Source organism: Trachypithecus francoisi, unplaced genomic scaffold, assembly GCF_009764315.1.
Source record: "Trachypithecus francoisi isolate TF-2019V2 unplaced genomic scaffold, Tfra_2.0 Lachesis_group2, whole genome shotgun sequence".
Taxonomy (NCBI): Eukaryota; Metazoa; Chordata; class Mammalia; order Primates; family Cercopithecidae; genus Trachypithecus; species Trachypithecus francoisi.
The window spans coordinates 8,851,171-8,872,121 of NW_022681465.1; the positions used below are offsets into that span (position 1 = coordinate 8,851,171).

Sequence of the window (20,951 nt, forward strand, 5' to 3'; positions counted from 1 at the left end):
AGGAGCAACTATGACAGAGGGTGCCAAAATCATTCAGGGTATAAGATTGTTTTAGCTAGAATAACTTAGATTGTATTTTAATACGCCTGTCGTGATATATTACATCATTATAGTGTAATGTTTCTTTTTAGATATTGGCAAAGGTAAAAAGAAAGCGTTTTTGAGAAACCAGAGCAAAAATATCATCTTTATGACAATATTCTAATTTGCAGAAAGTAAAAAGAAAACAAAAATATTTAAACCCAATTTAGAAATAAGTTTGCAATCTAACCGGAAATTGTGTGATTCAATAGTTTACACAAATTTGCACAATTCAACAGTATTTTCCCTAAAAGTTATATGGTATCTCAGACAGTTACAGGAACTGATCAAGTATTTGATACTGGCTGTAATGTCAGCAATAAAAAAGGCAGGCATGTGTTTTCTTAGAACTTTTGAATTTTAAAAAACTCTCTCCCATATCTATCCTCACTGAAGGAAGCACTTGCTGACAGTTTTTTCCTGTTTGCAACCTAAATTGGAGCTTGGCCTCCAGGGAGTACCCTTGCATGCCCCATATGCCAAGGCAAAAATAAGTCCTTGTGACTTATAGTAACGGCAAGTGTCTTAGATCTTGGCTGTCTGAATGCGTACAAGGCAGCTCAGGGCTCAGAAGGGTCTAATGTGTGCCCTAGATTGTGTCAGGGCCTGATGTACAACTAACCATGTGTTCTGAAGATCTCTGTATGGCATGACGAACCTGCAGATGAATGGCCGACAAGTGTATGAAAAGATGCTCAGCATCATGAATCAACAGGGAAATGCAAATCAAAACCACAATGACCATCAATTCATACCTGCCAGAATGGCTATTACCCCAAAAACAAAAGATCAGTGTTGGCAAGGACGTGGAGAAATTGCAGCCTTTGTACACTGTTGGAGGAAATGTACAATGGTGCAGCTGCCTTGGAAAACAACGTGGAGGGTCCTCAAAAAATTAAAAACAGAGGCCGGGTGTGGTGACTCACGCCTATCATCCCAACATTTTGGGAGGCCAAGACAGGTGGATCACCTGAGGCCAGGAGTTCGAGACCAGCCTGGCCAACATAGTGAAGCCCTGTCTCTACTAAAAATACAAAAATTAGCCGGGCATGGTGGTGCACATCTGTCATCCTCACTACTCAGGAGGCTGAGGTAGCAGAATGGCAGGAACCTGTGAGGTGGAGGTTGCAGTGAGCTGAGATGGCGCCAGTGTACTCCAGCCTGGGTGACAGAATGAAACACCATCACAAAATAAAATAAAAAATAGATAAAAATAGAATTACTATAAGATGCAGCAATCCCACTTCTGGGTATATATCCAAAAAACTGAAATTAGGATCTCTGAGAGACATGTGCATTCCCTTGTTCACTGCAGCATTTCTCACAATAACCAAGATTTCAAAACAACCTAAATGTCCATCAAGAGATAAATAAAGCAAATGTGGGAGGTACATACAATGAAATATTATTCAACCTTAAAAAATGAGATCCTGCCAGATGCAACAACATGGATGAACCTAGGGGAGGACATTATGCTATGTGAAACAAGTCAGACACAGAAAGACAAATAATATGTAATTCCACTTAGATCAGGTATCTAAAATAGTCAAACTCATAGAAGCAGTGAGTAAAATGGTGGTTGCCAGGGACTAGGGGAAGAGGGAAATGGAGAACTGCTGTATAGCTGGCATAAACTTCCAGTTATTCAAAATGAGTCAGAGCTAGAGATCTACTATACGTCGTGGTATACCTATACTTAGCAATACCTATTGTGCATTCAAAAACCTGTTAAGAGTGTAGGTAGATTTTATGTTGAGTGTTCTTACCACAGCAAAAACAAAAATAAAAACAGAGACTAAATGGGCTCATTTCAGTGGTTCCATAATCATGCAACATCTAATGATCTCACACCAGGAAGCTGATGTACATAATATATCCTGTGATATTTCAAACAGTATTTATTACTGTCCACATTTCTACTAACATGTGTGCCAATGTGTATGTGATCTAGTCTAATAAATCCTCTCCCACACACACACCAACCGTCCATCTGGTATCATGGTAAATTCTCCTGGCACAGGATTGTTAAACAGAGAGAATGGAGTTGTTTGAATAATCGTTTAAGAGAGCATTTGGAACAGATCCAGTTGCTGAAACATTCCCACTTGGGAGTTCAAATCGCAAGATCACACTCTACCTCCACGAATTTCAACAGTCAAATAACTGGGGAAATGGATGTTTCTAGTACAGAGGGAACTCAAAGGAGGCCTGGAACCACATCCTCACTCTGTCCCGGAGTTGCTTAGTCTGCCATTGCCCTACGTCCCTAGACTAATCCTAATGCGGTGCTTGCTTTCTGTCCTCTCGATCCAGTCCTGAGGTTATAGGTTTCAACCTATTATCATGGAGCTGTGATGTAGGACATTGATTCTTGTACTAACAGTTCATATGAGAAAGGTGAAAGCATTTCTAAAATAGATATTACAGAATACAAATCTTAATGAAATAGTCTTCACCGTGAGGGAGCCTGTACAACCTGGTGGGGAAGTAGAAAGTTGCAGAGCCAAGAAAACAAAACAAATGTAAGCCACTGTGCAAGGCACAGCGTGTCAGGAGCCTAAGCGAGGCTGAGCCACTAAAATAGATTTTTTTTTTTTCCTGCTATGTGAACTCTACTGGACTAAAAAAAATAACATTAGTAATAATAATAATGAAATAAACGTATTCAATTATTCCATCTCTGTCCTCACAACTGCCCTGGGGGTTGTTCCAGAAATGAATGACTTGAGGCATAGAGAGGTTAGGTCCTAGGCAAGTGAGTGGGAAGCTGGGGCTGGAACACTGGCAGGCTGAGCACAGAACCCGACACACAAACACAGGTTATAGCTTCCCATAACTCCTCCCATGTTGCTAAAAATCACATAGGAATCTCCTCATGGCTTGAATCACCACCTAATTTAGCTCAAGAAATACTGGTTCATGGGAAGATCAGACAGACAAACTCAAGCTCAGATCCATGTTGCTTTCAAGGAATCAAAGCAATTAATTATAGGAAATTATTTTTGATAAAATGAAATTTATACATGAAGTGACTTGATAGAAGAAGATAACATTCTTGTTGTAGAGATTCTAGCTAAATATTCCACCCACTACAGTAAGATGAAAAACAACGGCAGTAACCAGTGTACAATTGCCAGAGATCTAAATAGCAAAGTAAAAACTAAATAACTAAGGTTTGCACAACAGGCTCCCTGTGTGTGATCAGAGATGTGAAGCCCTTCACTCACAGTGTCTCAGGACAGGGGCAAATGTCGTATTGATTCTCCAGCATACTGAGGTCTGGACTACAAAGGTTTGCACTGCAGGATGGCTATGCTCTCTGCTCCTAAGGATCTCTAAGAAGAAATTTCCTCTACCCACTGCCCCCTGCCTGGCTCCACTTCAAAGTATGGACTCAAGGACTCCAAGAATGAAAAGGAAGAGAGGGTTCTGAGCACACCAGAGATGCCTAAGAGATTTGTCTATAGGACACACAACTGCCAGAATTATTCTTTTGATTCAAAGAGTCTGTCTCTCCATTAGATTTAGTGTTCCTTCCCCCATAGAATTATTTTTGCAAAATACAAAACAGAACCATCTTAGTTAAGTCTGATGAAAAGAGTTTGTGTTTACTTCATTAGGTTTTATGGGGTCTAAGCCAAACTCTGAGGTTACTTTCCTCTTAGCTGAACATTACTTAGCAACAAAAAAACATCTGCTGTCTGTACCTTTGTAGGTCAAGGTCTGGAGTCTTTAAGGCTGAATCGAATATGCATTGAGGAAAAGGAGTAAAGGAGAAATAATTAGCTATTTCTCAATGCTGGGGTAAATTATGTAGGTGAAGGTGAATAAAATGATCATTTCAGCATGGGCTTGACTTAGAAACCTTATTATAGTTTATTATACACATTAGTCTTAGAGGTAATATTTACATTCTCTGGTTTATTTTATTTTATTTTTATTTTGAGACAGAATCTCACTCTGTCACCCAGGCTGCAGTGCAGTGGCATGATCTCAGCTCACTGCAAACTCCACCTCCTGGGTTCAAGCAATTCTTCTGCCTCAGTCTCCTAAGTAGCTGGGATTACAGGTACATGCCACTGTGTAAGGCTAATTTTTTCTTTTTAGTAGGAATAAGTTTTTACCATGTTGACCAGGCTGGTCTCAAACTCCTGACCACAAGTGATCTACCCAAATCAGCCTCCTAAAGTGCTGGGATTACAGGTGTGAGCCACCGTGCCTGGCTGATTTATTTTCATATTTAATTTTAATGAGAAAATATATTTTAAATAAAACACACTGTCCATTTGTAATTATCCACTATGAACCCAACAGGATTAAAAAGGAGTAAATTCGCAGTGGAGAGTATCCTAAATGAGACAGGAATTGGCCTCTAACTGGCTTCCTGGTAACTATGCAGCTCAGCATTCACACCCCTAGCACTTCTAACCCTCCCTGCTGGGTTACGCCTTGTCATACATTTAGGAATTTCCCAGGCAGGGGAAGCATCACTCAGCCCTGACTCACCCACTGCCTAGTGCAAAGTGACATGGGCCACCCTGAATGACTCCACAACACTCCGCAGAATCTTGGCTTTTAAAAAGAAAATGGGGACAGAGTTATTTCAACATATTAAAGTTATGTATACATGGTATTGGCTTGACCACCAAATCAACTAAAATGAGAGCAACCAACAGATCATGTTAATAGAGTGTCTCTGAGATGAGTGGTGACCCTTTGTACTTGTGCACTAGGACAGCATCCAAGTGTCTGGAGGAATCTGCACATCCTACCCATGGCAACAAGGATAGGGTCTGGAGCCCAGGGAGACAAGGGTGGCATTCCCATGACATCTGCCCCTGTTCCAGTTTATAGCATGGACCCGAGTCTAGTGCGCTCGCCCACAGGATTCCTCTCAGCCCCCAGAGGAGGACTCCTCCTACTGGGACTATGGGAAAGAACAGTTCAGTGACCTTTCCCAGACTCTCAGCATCAGCTTGGCTGGGAAAGCTGGGTGGGCAGAGGAAGAGTCTCCTGAGGCTGGAGAAATTCAAGCAGAGACACCCTAGGAGGAGCCAGGCAGCTGATAAGAGCAGAAACATTATCAGAAGACTCAGCTACAAATCTGGAAACTATATATTTTCAGTTTTATATACATGTTTATTCATCTATCCATTCATCCATCCATTATCCACCCTTTCACATACCCAATCCAATGAAGGTTCACTGAATATCTGCTACAAGTAAGTTTTTTGATGTAAGAACTCAGACAGTTTTATCTACTAGAAATATGTTAATATTCTATGCCTTTAAAAATGTTGTATCCAACTTCAGAATGAGCCTTCCTCCCAATTTCCCATCTCTGGTTGTCAGTTTCACCAGCTCCTTTCTGTCCCTCAAGACCCAGCTTAAGGGCAGCCTGCTTGCTGTAGCTGCCACAATTTCTCCTTGGCGAAATCCACCAAGGGGCTGGCTCCTTGGTGGATACAGCCACTGCACCTGGTTGTCATAAACTCAGTATCCAGCGATCATACTGGGTTAACACTGCTCCCAGGATGCATCCTCCCTAAACTCTTAAGTTTCTTTCTGACCTGGATCATAGCACTGCATCTGTGTATACCCTGTAAACAGTGCACAGTCGGTTACTCAAAAATGTTTCCTGAGAAATGACATGAATGAAGAAAGATCAGTTAACCAACTTTTTGTCTCCTCATTATTAACAAACAATCCCTGATGGGTATTTCTAGTATATGCCAGGCCCCTGCTGGGAGCTGAGGTCACTGCCATGAGTGAGACCATGCCAGGAGTCCCTGTCCTCATGGAGCTTCACACAAAAGTCAAGGCAGCCTCCCCAGTCACAGATCGGCCCTTGGGATGGCCATAATGTGTGGGCCAAAGACTTTCCGTGGGTTCTGGACAGGAGGGCAGGAAGTGGGAAGCTCTGGTGGAAGTGTTTTAGGTGCTAGGGACCCTGAGCTGTGGCAGAAGGAAGTCAGAAACTGGGGCTTGAATATTATAGGGAAAGACGGAGGAGCGTTTTGAGCACTGTCAGAGCAAAAGCCCTGGGTGGGGGCTCTTTCGGCTCATTTTCATGACTCGATGCTTGCTTGGGAATTCAGTGGAATGAAAAGCCAGGCCTCAGGAAGAAGACCAAGACAAACAGCTCTGCTAGGCCCACAGGAGAGAAGAGCTTGCATCTTTGGAGGACTTAATTAATGAGGTAGAATCTTTGTGACAGAAGACATGGGGACCAAGAACTGGCTTGGCAGGCGCAGGGTCCAGGGGTTACACCTTTGATATCCGTGACCCTGGATGACCACGTGATGGTCCATGGAGGCCATATGGGGGAGGGCTGGGTCCATCAGTGGCCTGGGAAGGGATCAGCCTCCAGAAGGAGCTGATGGTCGCTCCAAAGACCTCGGATATTTCAGACCACATTAGAGAGGCTGGCTTTTCCATCAGACACAACAACTAGAGTCCATAGCCTTTGAGTAGCTCATGGGAAAGTTTTAATTCCTTTTACAATCAGAAGAAAAAAACATGAACACAATCTAGCCTAGATGGTATTTGTCTTTCCCCAATGCATTAGGGAGTGGGGAACCCCTGCAGACAAATGTGCCCAGGGCCCAGGGAGGGCCCACTGTGACCCGGCCTACCAGATCTTTCTATACAGACAACTAAAGCTGCGTGCCTGTCTGAAAGGAGGGCTGAGAGAAGGGTCTTAATATTGCTTGGAATGATTTAGGATTTGGTTTCAGGTCTGCTGGAGAGAAGAGGTTTCTTTTTCTTTCCTTTTTCCACTCTGGGCTAATCCAGCAGGTGATGACATCACACAGACATGTTTTTATTTGTTTGTTTGTTGATTTACTTTTGAGACAAGGTCTCGCTCTGTTCCCCAGGGTGCAGTGCAGTGGGCTGATCATGGCTCACTGCAGTCTTGATCTCCTGGACTCCAGAAATCCTCCCAACTCAGCCTCCAGAATAACTGGGACTACAGGTGTGCACTGTCATACTTGGCTAATTTTTGTATTTTTCATAGGGATGGGGTCTGGCTGTACTGCCCAGGCTTGAGCTCTTAGGCTCAAGTGATTCCCCCTCTTTGGCCTCACAAAGTGCTGGGATTACCAGCATGAGCAACCACGTGTCGCCAAGACATTTATTAAGAACACAGATCTCAAACATGAAGCCAGGGAGCTGTGTGAGGCCTGGTAAATAAGGAGACTCTCCAAGGCCCTTGAGTTTTCAGATGTTTTGTTGATTACACAATCCACTTACCTGGGCAGGGCAAAATGTTGCATTCCTGATATTCTAGAGATGGGCCAAGGCAAGGCATTCCCCCGTACTTGGGTTCGGGGTTGTTGCAAACACGCTTCCGGTTCCGAATGCCCCTGCTGCAGTCACGGCTGCACTGTGACCACGACGTCCAGGCTGACCAAGCCCCGTTGACTGTGTGGGCAGAGTATCTGCCAGCACGCAGGAAATCCCCAGAAAGCCCTGCCAAGGAAACAGGTGAAGAAATGTGATTCTGTTACAAGTTTCAGAGGAATCACCGTCCATGCTGACTTTCATTCTGTATCGGCTGTCTGCCTTATTTCTAGAACTACCCTCTCACATTCTGTTGAGCTCCTTTTACACTTCAGTGGCCAAAAATCAGACAGCCTCTTATATCTCAAGCTTCTTTTCTGCAGTTACTATGAAATAAGGCTGAAATCAAGAACCCCATTTGTGAATGTGGTGAAGCCTTTACACCGTAAATAATAGATTCTATATAGGTAGTTCATTTACTTTTTGAAGAAACTTCTTACAAAGTAAATACAACTTTCTCACTTCCCTTGGGAATTCTACAACAAACTGCCCTCAGACACAATGGGTAGAGCCTGCCCCGAAGGACCTCCATCTGGAGGAAGGGAAACATAATTCAGACATTTTCTAAACCTATTCTTTCAGCTGTTAACCTTTCAAAGGTGAATTAATGCTGGGGAAAGGGGCCAAGTCAACTGCTCCTGGATCACAGGCCAGAGAAACTCCTGTCTGCTCCGTAGAATTCATGCTCTAGAACTGAACACCGCGCTGAGTGACTGCCAAATGTTTCTGTGAAGTTTAGAGCACACTGTCTAACAAAAGGTGTTTCCCAAGGAGCCAAGAAAGGCAGCAGCAGCAGCAGCAGCAGGTGGGCTGTGGGGTGAGTGGGGATTTGCTGTGGCAGGAATCACAGCCAACAGACTTTGAGACCTATTGTGGGTGATGTGTACAGTGAGCACTTTCACTTGTCAAGTCATGTAATTAGCCATAGTCAAAATTTATATGTGTTTTTATGAAAATGTCTTCCCACTCACAATACTAAAAAATATTCCATAATCTTCTCAAATGTAGGCAATGTGACACCAGCTTTAACAAATAACTCTAAAAGTATGCAGTGAAGTTCCGGGTAAGTGTGCTCAGAAGACAAGAGTGCCAACAACTCTCGGCGTTGTTAAGCAACTCTGTTGTTTACTTTGAAAATCTGTTTCTGAAAGGATGGCTGGATACTCTTCAGAGAAATTGAATTATAAGTGTCTTTCTATGATAAACTAGTATTCTGTGGTGAATCAATAAAGAAAACCTATGCACAAATCAAACCTAATTTTATGTGGTCAGAGGAAAATCAGTCCCATTTTGTGTTTTCAAGATATCAATACCAAAATGTGAGACCATCATGAGAACTCAAAGCCATTAAGACAAAGGAGGATTAAACTCTGTGCACACGTATGTTTATGGCGGCACTATTCACAATACCAAAGACTTGACACCAACCCAAATGTCCATCAATGATAGACGGGATAGAGAAAATGTGGCACATATACACCATGGAATACTATGCAGTCATAAAAAAGGATGAGTTTGGCTGGGCATGGTGGCTCATGCCTGTAATCCCAGCACTTTGGGAGGCCAAGGCAGGCGGATCACAAGATCAGGAGATCGAGACCATGGTGAAACCCTGTCTCTACTGAAAATACAAAAAATTAGCCGGGCGTGGCGGTGGGCGCTTGTAGTCCCAGCTACTCGGGAGGCTGAGGCAGGGGAATGGCGTGAACCCAGGAGGTAGAGCTTGCAGTGAGCTGAGATCGTGTCACTGCACTCCAGCCTTGCCGACAGAGTGAGACTCCATCTCAAAAGAAAAAAAAAAGGATGACTTCATATCGTTTGCAGGGACATGGTTAATCTGGAAACCATTATTCTCAGCAAACTAACAAAGGAACAGAAAACCAAACACTGCATGTTCTCACTCGTAAGTAGAGTTGAACAATGAGAACACATGGACACATGGAGGGGAACATCACACACCAGGGCCTGTTGAGGGGTGGGGAGCTAGGGGAGGGATAGCATTAGGAGAAAAACCTAATATAGATGATGGGGTTGATGGGTGCAGCATACCATCATGGCACGTGTATACCTGTGTAACAAACCTGCACACTCTGCACATGTATCCCAGAACTTAAAGTATAATAAACAAAATGTATTGAAGTCAGATACAAAATAATATATTAACATTAATTGTATATTTTATATAAATCTAGCCATATATTTAAGTAATCCAATGTTGAACTTTTTTTAAAGGGAGTGGTAAAAATCAGCTTAATTTCTCAAACTTCAAGTGTTTAATACTTATCAAAAGTGCTTTTAAATTCCAAGTTTTCGTATGTTAAATTTCACACCTCAAATTAAAATAAAACTTGTTTAAATGGAAAAAAAGACAAGTCCATGATCGACTTTTGAAGGAAATACAGACTATCTTTTATAAATGTGTATTCAAATTTTCCTTAGTTAATATTATGAACATTAAAACAAATATTAGCTCTGGTTGTATATGTATCTGAAAATGGGGGGAATAAAATGTGTAAGTTCAGAAAGGAGACTGAAGTTGATGTACAGAGAAACACCATTATTCATTTTCTACTTTTTCTTTAATATCGTAAGAAATACAGTTCACAGCTCGTTTTGAAATTAGAGAATAAGTGAATAAATTAGAGATAGTGTTGCCAGATTGAGCAAATAAAATACAGGAAACTCAGTCAAATGTGACTTTCAAAAAAATAAATAATATTTTTTGATAAGTATTTCCCAAATATTAGATGGGACACATCTATATACTTAAATAATTGGGCTGGGTGCACTGTCTAACACCTGTAATCCCAGCACTTTGGGAGACCAAGGCAGGCAGATCACTTGAGCCTAGGAGCTCAAGACTAGCCTGGGCAACATGGAGAAAATCTGTCTCTACAAAAAATAAAAAATTAGCTGGGTGTGGTGATGCACACCTGTAGTTCCAGTTACTCAGGAGGCTGAGATAGGAGGATTGATTGAACCCTGAGATTGAACCATGATTACACCACTGTACTCCAGCCTGGGCAACAGAGGGAGACCCCGTCTCAACAAACAAACAAACAAAAACCAAAAAATTGCATGGGTCTTAGTCATTTAAAAAGTTATGTGGGATATACTTATCCTGAAAAAGATTCATGGGATATACTTGTACTAGATAAAAACTTCTGAAAGATAGCCGAAACCTTCATTTAAATTTTGTGCTTTATCTCACCACCCTAGGTGGAGTTCACAAGATCATCCTTTATAAAATGTACATCTTTAAGTCCTCAGTTATCTTTCTCTTGGTATTTCATCATATACCATCTCTTCTAAATACAGCAAGAGTTTACAAAATTAAAAAGAATGACGATTATTTTGTTACTCATTTTTCCAGGGGGGTGGTATTTGTTTAAGTTGTATGTTTATTCACATAAAACACTGTATGAAAGCAGACTCTTTTTATTTGCTTCAAGAAACAAGGAGCTTGTGTGATCACTGAACTACAGTGAGCAGTGGTGTGAGGACAGGACAGAGTTAATGTCAGTGAGAACAACAGGATGAGGAAGCAGGCTTGTAAAGCAAGTGGCTTCTGCTGCACCTGCTGGGCCTCCAGGCATCCAGGCTGTTCACTGGCTCCCAGGAGAAGTCATGGTGATCTGTGACAAGAGAGCAGCTGGTGGCCGTCACGCAGAACCACGCTGTCTCAGAGCCTTCCTTGTGGCAACACCAAGTAGATCCACCAAACTTCCATGAATTTATCCCACGATAAATTCTGTCCAATATGGCAACACATCAGCTTGGTGGCACTTGTCTAGGCTATTCACTCTGGGTATAAGACCCCTCCTCTATAAATGGTGCCTGTCCTTTCATGTTGGGAGAATAAGGTAGAATCACCAGTGCAAAGATGCTAAGGCATATCTAAAAATGGCCTCAAGATATAACAATCACTGTTCTCATCAAACTGTGTATCAAGGACCCATCTATGAGTATCCATTTCCTTTTCTCTTGGTATCTTTTCTTTTGGAAGAGATTTTGCCCAATTAGAGGAGACTGAAAAACAGAAATGAAGAACAAAGCAAAGCATCACGCTCTTAAGGAGCACCAGGCTCAATTCCTTTTTCTGCAGGTGAGACAGCTGAGCTCTAGGGAGAGAAAGTGAATTGCCCCAGGTCAACGGACCACTTGGTGTCAGGGCCAGGCAGAGGCCAGATCTGGTTTCTGCCTCAGGACTTTCTCCATGCTATTACTATGGCATTCAAGGGATTTACTCAATTATGAGGAGCAAGGTGATTTCAAAGACTAGTCTACTATCCTCACACACCGTGCTTTTTAAAAACAGAAAATTCCTTTTATAGGTACAGAGAGAAATGCACTTCCATTGCCTTTGCGCAGTTTCGGGATAAATAAAGAAAACTTTTTTTCAGCTTAGGTTTTAGTGCCAGAAGACGTATGAAAGATCACTGAAGCTTCCCCAGTACAGTTGCTGATACTAAATAAATCTCACACAAATGATTCTGGGTCTATAATAAATATAATGCTACTGGGGGCCTGATTTCATAGTATCACTTCAATATCTAACTTCTTACAGTAAGGCTCTTTTCTTTCAATTTGTCCTACAGTCAGTTGTGCTGTACAGGGATCATTGTTTTCAAGGCTGCTAAGCCATAAATAACCAAAAAGAGGCCGGGCGCGGTGGCTCAAGCCTGTAATCCCAGCACTTAGGGAGGCCGAGGCGGGCGGATCACGAGGTCAGGAGATTGAGGCCATCCAGGCTAACACGGTGAAACCCCATCTCTACTAAAAATACAAAAAAAGAAAAGAAAAAAAATTAGCCAGGCGTGGTGGTGGGCGCCTGTGGTCCCAGCTATTCGGGAGGCTGAGGCAAGAGAATGGCGTGAACCTGGGAGGCGCAGCTTGCAGTGAGCCAAGATCGAGCCACTGCACTCCAGCCTGGGCGACAGAGCGAGACTCCGTCTCAAAAAAAAAGAAAAAAGAAAAAAGAAAAAAAAGGTCCTACTGCCGTTTATGACCTTAGAGATAAGATCAAAGGCCCTTCCATGGAAGTGGGTCAGTCGCCACGGAATCACTACTCACCGTCTGTGGAGCAGCCACTGGTGCCGTCGCTAGAACAGTACCGCATTTCGATTCTCTGTCTTCCCACCTCCAGCAAATTCGGATCGGGCAGGCGGGCTTTGCACGTGTATCGGAACCGCTGCTCGTAGTGGCCGCCATTGTCAGAGATGTTGACAGGCGTCCAGGGTGTCCAGGGTGTGGTCTTCTTCAGCTCAGGACACGGGTTGGTGTTGCAAGGCTGGTACTCCTGGGGAGAACGTGCAGGCGAGCATTACCATACAGGGTGAACAGAGCAACCTCACGAAGGGCTCCTTTCCTTTAGGGAAAGATAGGCGTCTCTAAAACACCAGCTCCTAAGACACAGCTACTCTACCAAACTAAAAACACACTTAAGTTAAATTAGACATTCAACAGAATGCTCGGTGTTCAAGACATCTCCAAAAGGAATCCACAGTCTCTCCTGTGTAAACAATGGGAATGAGACAACCAACTTAATTGCTTGTGGGAAAAAACCCCAGTGATCCCATAAAAATCATCTTCCTTTCACTTAATGACTAGCTGAAAGTACCCATTATTCTGATGTTAAGTTTAGCATTTTCTTGAAAAGATTGATCTGTAAACCTCATAATATTCAGTTTGAGATTAATGGATGTTTTAAGACCTGGGATCACAGATGTGAGGTGTTAGAGTGGTAGGGGGGCCACAAGATAAAATGATGCAAGACTTTTTTACATATAAGAAGGTTTCCCATCATCTCACAGCTAACACCTTCAAAGCCCTTCTCAGCATCTCCTGAGAGTACACTGAAATGTAAGTTCTGTTCCCTCCCTCCCAGGTACCTCCCTTGGAATCACAGGTAGGAGGGTCCTGGGTAGATAAGCACACAGTGGCTTTGGAGGTCTGGCAGGTGGAGATGATGAAAATCTGCCTGGTGCACCTACTGATTTATTTAACAAGCATTCTACATACAATTGCTGCAAACACAGAGCCCAGTAGGAGGGATACAGGAGTTGACCTTGGATGCAGTGTGACATAATTTCTCCATTTTACAGCAATGGGTTTCTCCAGCTTCACTGGAGGGGAAACCTTACGCATAATACACCTAGTGATGGACGCTGGATCAAAGATTTTTAACAATATTTTATTAATAAAATAAGAATAAATCACTCATTAAGCTTTATCATAAAATAAGAAAATTGCTCTATCATTTCTCCACTTCTTTCAGTTGCATATTTTGATACTTATCACCATACCGCTAAACTTGACTTTGGGTTCTTTTGGTAAAACCTTTGAATCTACAAATTCCTTTGGTTTTAGAATTATTATTATTATTATCATTATTATCATTATTATTTTGAGATGGAGTCTCACTCTGTCGCCCAGGCTGGAGCACAGTGGCGCGATCTTGGCTCACTGCAAGCTCCGCATCCCTAGTTCACGCCATTCTCCTGCCTCAGCCTCCCGAGTAGCTGGGCCTACAGGCGCCCGCCACCACGCCTGTCTAATTTATTGTAGTAGAGATGGGGTTTCACCATGTTTGCCAGGATAGTCTAAATCTTCTGACCTCGTGATCTGCCTGCCTTGGACTCCCAAGGTGCAGGGATTACAGGCGTGAGCAGAAATATTCTTGATTACTTCATTTCATGCTCCCCCTCCCTTTTCTTGCTGCATCTCTTATCTTTTGGATGTAAGCTCATCCATTTTTACATTTCTCATCTTTTATCTCATAGTTTCCATATCTTCATCTTTTGCTCTAGTTTCTGGAAGATTTCCTCAACCTTATCTTCCAAAATGATGATTGAAATATTCATCTTATCTACTACATTTTAAATTTCCAAAAGCCTTTTTGTATCTATTTTTTGGTTCTTGATTATTCCCTTTCATTGTATCCTATTCTTATTTTTTTGGTCACACTATTTTCTCCAATTTGAGTACATTGATGATTTGAATACACTGAGTACATGAATTATTTCAAGGTTGTAGTCTCTCTCTATAGCTTCTGTATCTTCAAATTGCTGAATTCCCTTTGCTTTTTTGGATCGCTATCTTTCTTGTTAGATTGTTTCTTCTGTGATCTGAACATTCTTTGTTTTCTGCTTTGAATTAGAGTGGAGGGCTAAAAAGTTTAACTGGAAAGTCTTAGGACAGAGAAGTCTATAGACCTGGTCAGATCTGGTTAAGCATCTTTAACCAGAATTTAAGAATCTTTGTCAGAATCTTAAAGCTTTCCTGCTGGACTCTTCAGAGACCCCTGAGAAGACTGCTCCAGTGTCTTATCTGCCTGGATGCTGGAGACTGAGCCATGGAGGATCTGGGAGCCAAGTGGAGGAAGAGGGCTGAACTTTCAGTGTCCAGTAGACAGTCATTTATCTGACTCTGCCTTTCTCAGTTCTGAAGCACCCAGTTAACTGAGCTCAGTGCTCAGAGGTCCAGAGATGCTCTGTTTTCCTCTCCAGAAAATAAGCTTCCTAGCATCTGTCAGACAAAGCAGGTCTAGTCTCCTTGGTGGAGTGGGAGAGAGATATGGAGGTCTGACAACTTCTTAAACAGAAGTCAGCCAATGTTCCTTTGCCACTAACAAAGAAAACGGGCTGCTGATTCCTGAGCTCTCTGAGGGGCCTCTGGTGTGCATTGAGATGATTCTTTTCATGTATGTGCTGGAGGTCCCTGAGATCCCTCCAGTTTCTATGATTAGATAGCAGGATCCATAGGACTCTGTATGCAGCAGTGTTCTCAGCTATAATTTATTACAGTAAGAGAATACAAAGCAAAATCAGGAAAGAGAAAACGCACATGGGTAGAAGTCCAGACAAAGCCAGGTGGCACAACCAAGAGACCTCTCTCAGCAGAGTCACAAAGGATGTACTCAGGTCCCCCAGCAGCTAGTTCTGATGATGTACAGGGAAGATGGTCTACCAGGGAAGCTCACTGGAGACTTGGTGCTCAGGGTTTTCACTGGGGTCTGGTTGCAGAAGCATCCTTGCTTTGCATTTACCAAAAGTCCAGATTCCCCCAAGGAAGCTTTCAGTATACACCACATTGTTTGTACAGACAATTTAAGCACAGAGAGCCACTCTTGCCATCTGGGAATGGTAGAAACTTTCCTGAAATCCAGATTCCCAGATGCCAGTCAACAGCTAGCCTTGCAAGCAGGCCATTCTAAGAATCATAGGACTGGGCAGCATTGTCTTCCACATAATTCTCCTCTGCTAGACTTGAATTCATGCTTCTTCAATGTATTTCTAGATTCTACTTTTTAAAAACAACATGGTTCTTTCTCTTTTATTCTGACTTTGTGCATTTATGCCTTGAAAAATCAATCCCTCTAATACTGTATTAGTATGTTTCCAGTAGGATAGAAAGCAACTTGTGTGTCCACGCCACCAACTTTACCTGGGAACCTAATACGATCTTTATTTTGTACTGTTTTAAATACTCTAACTAGCTTTTTTTTTTTTTTTTTTTTTTACTTACAATGCATTTATTTTTTATTTTTTTTATGGTGGATAACACTCGGGATTTTTGTGACATCACAGGCTTTTAACAGAAAATATGTAAAGCGAACATCGCTGTTTCTTTGATTTAATACTCTCCAGGCATTCCTCCCAGCCTACAACATCTCTACATCAACAAATACTAGAAAGATAGATGACTTCATTTTCTTGTGTTTATAGCATCTTTTATTATGGCATCTTTTGAATGCTGCCTCTTAAATGAAAAAGCCCCAATGAATGCCATAAACCCAATCATGTAAAAAGCCAGGCACAACACGTGTGTGATCTCTTTCACTTGGAATGAAAACCACACGACAGGAAAGCAGTAAACCCTTGTCTTGGACCCTCTGTGCCTCTGGTATGGGGATGCTCTCACCTCTGGATTGAAAATGCCATATGCCACGGCCCTTCCCTCCCTCACTCTGAGCCAGCCTGGCCAGGTAAGCATCCCAGAGCTCCTTGCTGAAATGGGCTCAAAACACATGCAGCTTGGCCATGTGTGGTAGCTCACGTCTGTAATCCCAGCACTTTGGGAAACCAAAGTGGGTGGATCATCTGAGGTCAGGAGTTCGAGACCAGCCTGGCCAACATGGTGAAACCCTGTCTCTACTAAAAACACAAAATTAAGCTGGGCGTGGTGGCGGGTGCCTGTAGTCCCAGCTACTCAGGAGGCTGAGGCATGAGAATTGCTTGAACCTGGGAGGCGGAGGTTGCAGTGAGCCGACATTATGCCACCGCACTCCAGCCTGGGCAACAGAGTGAGACTCCATCTCAAACAAACAAACATCATGTGCTGTTTATGGACCTCTGTTTGAAGAGGGCTGGTCTTGGGTCTTCACAAATGCAGCATTACCTATAAATTAGTAAAATATTACATCTTCATAAACATATTTAAAGGATTCCACCAATAATTCTTGGGTTTCCCACACTGTAAGCTTCGTTCTTTCTATGGAGATGAAGTCTAATTTTTGAAATGAATGAGGCACAAATGTGTTTGAAAGCTGGCTCAAGTGTCTGCATTGGCATCTGTGTGTTGGTCCCAGAGGCGGGTGCAGCTTATGGCTAAGAAAGATCAGTTTAGTCTCTTTAGATCTAAGCCTCCAACAACAGTCTATTCGTATGTTCTTATTTTCTCATGGTTCAAAGCTTAACGTGAGACTCAGAATTTCTCCTTTCAAGTGCTTTTTGAGATTTAATTATGATACATTCACTTGAAGTATCAAATTATGAAATGGTGAGAAATAGTATGGCCAATTTGTTTTATCTTAATGAGCAAAATCATGAAGTGATTTAATTCTATTGTGATCACTTATATGGCTTAACTGAATATGTATGTTACAATTTACTAGAGAACCGCTGCTGCAACTATCCAAATGTAGATGGAACTTTAACAACACTGCACTTAATACTAAAGAGATAAATGATTTTAAAAAGGATTTCAGGAAGCTAACTATTATGATTTGGCACATGAGGTTATTAATATTCTGGTGGAAAACATGAGATAAGAATGTTTACTAAAGCAATTGTAAATAATTCCTCCAAATATGTTCCCCATGTATTATGTATTCCAGTCAACAGTGATAAAAGCACTCATTTAAACATTTAATCCTGCAACGTGGAAGACACGCTGCTGGTTCTCCCTTACTTCTATGCCAAGTTCTACAGTCATGGCTTCCTGTGTTCCTTCTGTCCTCTCCATCTTAATGGCCTCTTCTAATTCAGGCCCCCATCACCATAGACCTGATTTACAGAATGCAAGCTTGTAGTTCCCTAAAGCTTAAGTGCCTATTTATAATTCTGCATCCACTAATAGACTGCAAATTTGTCAAAAGCAAGAACTTTGTCATGTTTATTTTATATTAGAAATCTTCAGCATAGTAACACTTTTTGGTAAGTGGATAAATCATATTGATTAAGTAACAGATAAGCCTATTGAGATGAAATTTGCATACATTTGGGGAACAGATTTAGATAGTTAAGTGGAACCTCCTGTTTTGCTGTTTATTTTTCCTTTGAGAAAATTAACATATCTTGTATTTCATATATGGAAAGTAACGTAGAGAGATGGAGACAATCCAAGCAGAATTTTGATACCACATGCTCAGAGTGAAGCACAAAAATTACCCTTAAAGTCATCTCATCCATAGCTGAATATGTAAACTAAATTTATTCTCATATGGAATACTTATGGTTTCCATATGCATTTATCAAGTTCTCTTTCAGTAACTAAGCTTAGCCTGCTGAGACTGAAAGCAATTCACGTAAGATAACTAACAAAGTAATTGAATTGTGCTTACAAAGAGCCACAATACTCAAGTATCTACATGTAAGTAGAACCATGCTCCCAGGAGCCTGTGGCAAACAGAACAAAGACTGACTGGAAGTTCTGGAAATTAGTTTAGTTGTACCCAGTAAGGAAGGTATATAAAGGAAGGTGGTGGATTCAAAATTATATGGTCACAGAGTGTCTTCTGCTTCCCACCAATATGGAGTAACAGAAACTGGATTAACCCTTTTACCCAAATAACACAAATTTATATTAAATAATGGTTCTTAAGTTACTGGACTTCAGGCAATGAAGGTCAGTGATCCCTGAGTAATAGGAGACATATTAGGGGAGACCCACGGTTGCCACAGCCTATAGCCTTGAGAAGGTTCCCAGGCCACGGCATGGGGAGCAGAAACCTAGGCACAGGCTAGAGACTGAGGAGACAGTTTGGAAACTGGAGAATGCCAAAGTGGCTGAAATTATTGGAAAGGAGAAAGTTGCACAAAGTGATCATGTCAGTGACGTGCAAAAATCACCCATCAAGATTTCAACTGAGTACAAATCAGGTAACAGAGGTTTTGACTTAAAAAATCAGTGTGTTCATGTGAAGAAACTACACAGGAGTAGGGAAAGATCTGCCTGAAATCGTCAGCGGGATCAGTGTGTGTTACTCACATAGGACCAGGAACAGTGCTCGCTTCAAAGAGCAAAAGTAAAAGACCTCATATCATTGGTTGGTTACCCACACAGGACCAGGAACAGTGCTCGCTTCAAAGAGCAAAAGTAAAAGACCTCATATCATTGGTTGGATACCAAAAGGGGCCTTGCTTCCACAGTGGGGAAAAATTACTGCAGACTAAGCGTGGCTTTGATCCCAAGTAACTAAGACTTTTTAAAAGCAAGCACCAAAACCATCAAACTGGTTTTACATAATTTAATTATGTCCCCAAAGAGAAACCTAGCATATTTTTAGGACAACAAATGTGTCTACCGGTTTAAATTCACAATGTCTTGCATCCAATCTAAAATTACCAGGTATGGAAAGAGGCCAAAAACACAACCTGGAATGAAGAGAAAAATCAGTCAATTGAAACTGATGCAGATATGACACAGATGACAGAATGTGCAGTCAACAGCATCAAAACAGTAATTATAACTGCATCCCATATGTTCAAGGAAGACCTCAAAGAGATAAGAAAGAAATTACTTGCAACATACCAGCTGTAACATACAAAACATTTGCAGACAATTGCAAATGAGACAGTATCTCCAAAGTCGTTCTGTGAAGCCAACTTTGATATCAAAACCAGACAAAGACAGAAGGAAAGAAAACTACAGGTGAGTATTCCTCATGAATGTAGATGTTAACATTCTTAAAAAGATTTTAATAAATCAAACCAAAAAATATACCAAAAGGTTAATACCTCATGGTCAAATGGCTAGTATGTCATCAATGAAAGACTGGGTTATCATCTGAAATTCAACTAATGTAATTCATCATATGAACTGTGTAGAAGTAAACTTGTATAATAATCTGAATAGATGCAAAAATTGTTGGATAAAAATCAAAATTAATTCCTTATTACAACTCTCAATCAACTTGGAACACAAATAAATTTCCTAAATTTCATGAAGGACAGCTATTAAAAACCTACAGACTGCATCACACTTAATGGTTAAAGCCTGTGTGCTTTCCTCCTAAGATAAGAAACAAGGCAAGGATGTCTGGCCTTATCACTTCTATTCAAGATTAAACTGGAAGTTCTAGCCAGTACAATCAGGAAAGAAAAAGAAACAAAAGTCATCCGTATTAAAAGTAAGAAGTAATTATATTTTTACTCATGAACAATATGATTGTCTATGTAGAAGATGTTATGGAGTCTACCAAAAAAAAAGCTACTAGAAGTAATAAATTAATTTATTAAGGCTGCAGAACACAAGATCAATGTAAATATAAAATATTATTTCATTCCTATGCACCAGCAACAAGCTACCAGAAATTAAAATTTTAAAAGAACACTACTTAAAGTAGCATCAAAACATAACATACTTAAGATTAAATCTCAAATAAATAGGTGCATGACTTTTATAATGAAAGGAAATGGAATCACTACAATCCTAATTATACTTCCAGGAGGCATTTTTGGTAGAAATTAACAAGCTAATTCTAAATTTCATATGGAATACAAAGTATCTAGAATAGTCAAAATATTTTGGCAAGGAAGAATGAAGTAGGAAGACTTATACTTTCTAACTTCAGGATTCATTATAAAGGTACAATAATCAAGATGCTGCAGTGTAAGCATCAAGATAGAAAGACTGAGCAAAAGAACAGAATGGAAAGTCTAGGAAGAGACCCACCTGTTTATGGCTTATTGATTTGTTTTGTAAATGTGCAAAGGCAATTCAATGGAGAAAGCATAGTCTCTTCTGAAAATGATGTTGGAATAATTGAATATCCGTATGTGAAAACATGGAAAACATGAATTTTGATCAATAACTTGTTCCATCTATGATAATTGACATAAATGGATCATAGTTCAATATCCAAATCCAAAGAACTCCTAGAAGCAAACACATGAGAACACCTGTGGGGTCTTAGGTTAAGCAAACATTTTCTAAATAAAATACCAAAAGCATCATCCATAAAATAAAAAACCAATTAAAGTGAATTAATCAAAATCAGAAGCTTCTGCCCTTTAAGGATCACT

At 41.1% G+C, this 20,951-nt stretch overlaps 1 protein-coding gene across 2 annotated transcripts in view; it reads right to left on the minus strand.

The window, feature by feature from the left end:
• SEMA5A (semaphorin 5A) overlaps positions 1 to 20,951 on the minus strand; it is a 519,394-nt gene that overhangs the window by 27,597 nt on the left and 470,846 nt on the right. For both annotated transcript variants that reach the window (XM_033178781.1, XM_033178782.1), the window contains exons 17-18: positions 12,499 to 12,724; positions 7,336 to 7,554 (exon numbers count right to left, since the gene is read on the minus strand). In XM_033178781.1, the coding sequence (XP_033034672.1) occupies positions 7,336 to 7,554; positions 12,499 to 12,724 (445 nt within the window). The remainder of the gene's footprint in view (positions 1 to 7,335; positions 7,555 to 12,498; positions 12,725 to 20,951) is intronic.